Genomic DNA, 4,473 nt, shown 5'->3' on the forward strand with positions numbered 1-4,473 from the left:
ATTTTTAATAAATAAATTGTATCCAGAAAATTAGTTACATATAATGTAAAATTAATAAACGAAGGTTAGAGTTTACTGATTTATACTAATCCAAGCTATTTGAAGTAACTTATTTTTAATCCAAAATTTTCTCATGAGTCAGTAACATGGTAAAATTGGTATATAATTATTGTTAAAAGAACACTTTTCACATGGGCTATTTAAGCACTCAGTGCTTACATTTGAGAGAGAAAAGTTCTAGATGGATAATTGGAGATGCTTGCAAGTGACACATACTAGCTGTGGACACAGCAGGGACAAGTCCTGTGGGGATGCTGTTCATGTTAGAGACCTTTGTTTCTTGCTTTCTAAATTTATATAACGTAGAGTAGCTTACTGAAGTCTATATAACCCTGTGGTCAATAGTGTGGATAATGGGGACAAATTACCTGGGTTCAAATCTCAGTTTTGCTATGTGACACTGTGGGCAAATCGCATAGCCCACGTGTATGATAGTTTTGGGCTGCAAAAGGAACTGATAATAATGGCACCTGACTCATAGAGCTGTTGTGAAGACTAAATCAGTAGATCAGTATAAAAAGCTTAAGGTTTAACATAATGATGGACATAACTCCCAGATATGGAATGTTGGTGAATTGTTGGTTTTTTAGGCTTCCTCACTGTGCACCTCTAGAAGGCATAGAACATAATGGGAATAGTTCCTTCCAATTCTATCTGTGACATTGGATTGTTATGTTTGTGATCTGGTCCATATTTTGAGTGCTTCCTTTTGATTGTGGCCAGCTACTTAGCTTTCCCCCCACCCCATATTATCTCTTTTTTTCAGAATTGCATTTTAGACAAAGTCTGTGTTAAGCCAACAATCAAAATACAGTAATTTTTGAGTAGTTTTCTCTACTGAAGTGTGTGGAATTTCAGCTTGTTTTTAAACATTGTTACTTAAATTGTGTGATGAAACGCTAAAATTATTTTCTAGTCAATATTTTCTGCATGCTGAATAGGATTACTTTCTTCTATTTTAAATTCGTTACTCAATTAGTTATTTTGAATGGTGTTTGCACCCAAACCTTTTTCACAGAGCAAAAGTATTTTATTTTACTAAAGTCCAGTTTATCAAGTTTTCTTTTTATGAGTTTGTATTTTTGATGTCAACTCTAAGAACTCTCAGTCTAGCTCCACATTTCTTCTATTTTTTCTAAAAGTTTTGATTGTTTACTTTTTACATTTGAGTTGATCCACATTGAATTGATTTTGGTATAAGGTATGGGTTTTAGGTCAAGTTTTTTTTTAAATCTGTCTATTTACTTATTTGCATGGATGTCCGCTTGCTCCAGCACCATCTGTTGAAGTACTTTGCCCATTAGTCTAAAATCATATTTAAATTTGAAATCATATGGTTGAACATATTCGTATGGGTCTAACTTTGGCTTTTCTGTTCTTTTCCATTGATGAGTGAGTCTATCCCTCTGAAATAGCACACTATCCTGACTCCTATACCTGTATAGTTGGTAGGCTAAATATCTGATGAAATGATTCCTTCCACTATATTCTCTGTCATAATTGTTTTAGATATTCCAGTTTCAAGTTTAGAATAAACTTGCCTTTGTCTAAAAAAAAGGCTTTTGGGATTATGATAGGAATTGCATTAAACTAAATTTCTTTTGTCACTAGTGTAATTTTTCAGCACACAGGTCCTGCACATGTTTTAAGTATGTACCTAAATATTTCATTATCTTTGGAAGAGTTACAAATGATATTAAATTTGTTCATTTCTTCCAGTTGAATGAGCACAAATTATATCTCATTGTGATCTTGATTTTTTTTTTATTACTGTGATCACCAATATAGTTTCAATTCTTTTTAGTTATTGGCCACCTATATTTTCTATTCTCTGAAGTGTCTATTCATGTTTTTTTACATATTCTTTGCATTGACTGTCAGTTTTTTATACTGTACATGTCTTCTCCCATTTATAACTCATCTCTCTATTTGTCTTAAGGTTTTTTTTGCTAAACAACATTTAATATTTTAATATCATTAAACTTATCAACGTAATTTAAGTTTTCTAATTTATAGTCAATTAATTTTTGTAGAATTTATGCCTCCAAGTCAAAATGACTCGAATGAACTCAATAAGCAGAACTATGAACACAATTTCATACTTCTAAACAAGCAGAGAGAAATTCTTCTCTTTCTAAGACCTTATCTGCAGTGTACCCAAACCAATTAAAAAGTGAAATAATATTCCCAATAGTGTCAGAAGAGAAAGAACTACTCTCCATGTGAAGTAAGTTTCCCCATAAAAAGCAAGATAAATCAATTATTAAAGCTTCAAAAGACTTGAATTTTCCCTGATTATTTCCAAAAACAAATTAATTTCTATCCCATGACTTCTTACAGTATTCTGTTTTAGAGTATTTCTGTGTGGTACAGTAGGACCGACTCCCGAGTTGGTCATGGCTTTGTATTTGGTTTTTAAGGAAGGGGAATTTGGTGCCACGCAATGTAATATATCAACTTTGGATTGAGCTGTACTGTATAGCTTCCGTGTGAGTATCTGAGTATGTCATTGGCAAATACATTTTCCCCCCATCTGCTAAAAGGATCTAGGTATTCCAAGCATATTCACATCTGAGAAAAAAACAAGATCCTTTCAGCAAAATGTGGCATGCTACATGCAGAGACATATATTAAATTGCCTAGCTCAACTGTAGTAGTTCAACTAATTTTTTTCCTCTAGGAAAAAAAAAATTTTTCTTTTGAACAGTTCTGAATTTTGGTGTTCATTGCATAAATTATATTTCAATTTTTTTTATTGTCATTTTAATGTTAGAAAACAAACTAAATAGGGATTCGTTGGGCAATTTCAAGAAATTGACATGGACACAAAGAAATTCGCATACACACACACACACACACACACACACACACACACTATTCATGATCTGTAGTCCTAATATGAACATTCAACAAAGTTAAGCAGTTTTTTTTTGAAGCACAAACTACAATATGAAGCAATGCTGCTAAAGGTACTGACAATACCATGAAATTTTTAAGAGTTCTTAAACACAGTGAGAATATTTTTTAAAATTTTTTTATTTTTATCACTCAGCTATTAAGACTTTATTTTAAATAATTTCATTTACATAAGGAATACTTTAAATAAGACATACGCAGCAAAAGCAAGAGCAAAACAAAGATTATATGTACTAAAAATAAACAATGAGAATATTTTAGTATCTTGGCTCTGTGTGAATATAAGCAGTGGTTTTCACCTAGTCAAGTGCAGACCCACCATACAAATCAGATAGCCTCCTCTTTTGTTGCAAAGACAGCTGTTTGCCCTTGGCATCTGGCCCACGACCACTGCAGGCTGGAACTTTCTCTGAAGGTAAAGCTTAGAGTAGTGCCACTCAGGGCACTGGGCATCCTTTTCTAGATCCTTCTTCTGAGTCCTTAATTGAGCCTTTTAAAAAATTGATTACTTAATGACTTTAAGAGACAAAATCTTATTGTCACATAGATGCAATACAGCAGTCCCCTTAATAGGTGGTTTTGTTTTCCATGGTTTCAGATACCTGCAGTCAACTCAGTTCCAAAAATATTAAATGGAAAACTCCAAAATAAACAACTCATAAGTTTAAATTGCACGCCATGCTGAGTCATATGATGAAATCTCCATCCTGTGCCATCTCTTTCCACCCTGCCCTCAACATGAAGCATCCCTGTGCCCCACATACTAGTCGCTCCCCTCCTGCTAGTCACTTAGTTATCAGGTAGGCTGTCACGGATGGTATTACAGTGCCTTTGTTTAGGTAACCCATATTCTACTTAATAATGGCCCCAAAGTACAGGAGTAGTGATGCTGACAATTCAGATAATGCCAAAAAGAAGCCTTAAACTTTATCATAGATATGTAAGTATAGGAAAAAAAACATAGTGTATACATATAGAGTTTGGTACTATCTGTGGTTTCAGACATCCACTAGGGGTCTTGGAAGGCATCTCGTGTAGATAAAGGGTGACTACTGTGGGCAAAAGAATTTAAATTGGGAGAAACTCTTGGACTCTTTTCCAATTTTCTTTTTCCACAAACCCTTTATCATTTAGCAAAGGTCTGTGTACCTTTCTTAGACTAAATGCATAGCCCTGACTTTTCATTGAATTCAGGAAGCCCATATTTCTCCTGTCTTATCACTTCCTCCAGAATAGACTTATCAGAACAGGAGAGCCACCTCTGCTTCCTGCCTGTCTTCCCCATCTCTGCTTAGTCTGATGTTGCTAAGACCTTTCCTGGAAAGAATCTAGAGACTAAAACTGAAAGCTGGATGATTTTGCGCAGACATTACTTTCTAAAATATGCAGAAGACTTAGTTGCCAGGATGGTGTGAACCTGCCAGTGTTTGGCTAACTATTTCCAGAACACTGGCTCTGCTGCCAGCTGTTACCACATTTTTTTCCTGGTAAAAAAAA

The 4,473-nt window shown here is 34.3% G+C and overlaps 1 protein-coding gene across 1 annotated transcript in view; it reads left to right on the forward strand.

Moving 5' to 3' along the window:
• COL14A1 (collagen type XIV alpha 1 chain) overlaps window positions 1–4,473 on the forward strand; it is a 213,161-nt gene that overhangs the window by 54,179 nt on the left and 154,509 nt on the right. Inside the window, exons 7-8 of the mRNA XM_023530986.1 lie at window positions 106–137; window positions 1,134–1,172. Coding sequence (XP_023386754.1) covers window positions 106–137; window positions 1,134–1,172 — 71 coding nt within the window. The remainder of the gene's footprint in view (window positions 1–105; window positions 138–1,133; window positions 1,173–4,473) is intronic.

The sequence above is a fragment of the Pteropus vampyrus genome, unplaced genomic scaffold (assembly GCF_000151845.1).
Source record: "Pteropus vampyrus isolate Shadow unplaced genomic scaffold, Pvam_2.0 Scaffold59, whole genome shotgun sequence".
NCBI lineage: Eukaryota > Metazoa > Chordata > Mammalia > Chiroptera > Pteropodidae > Pteropus > Pteropus vampyrus.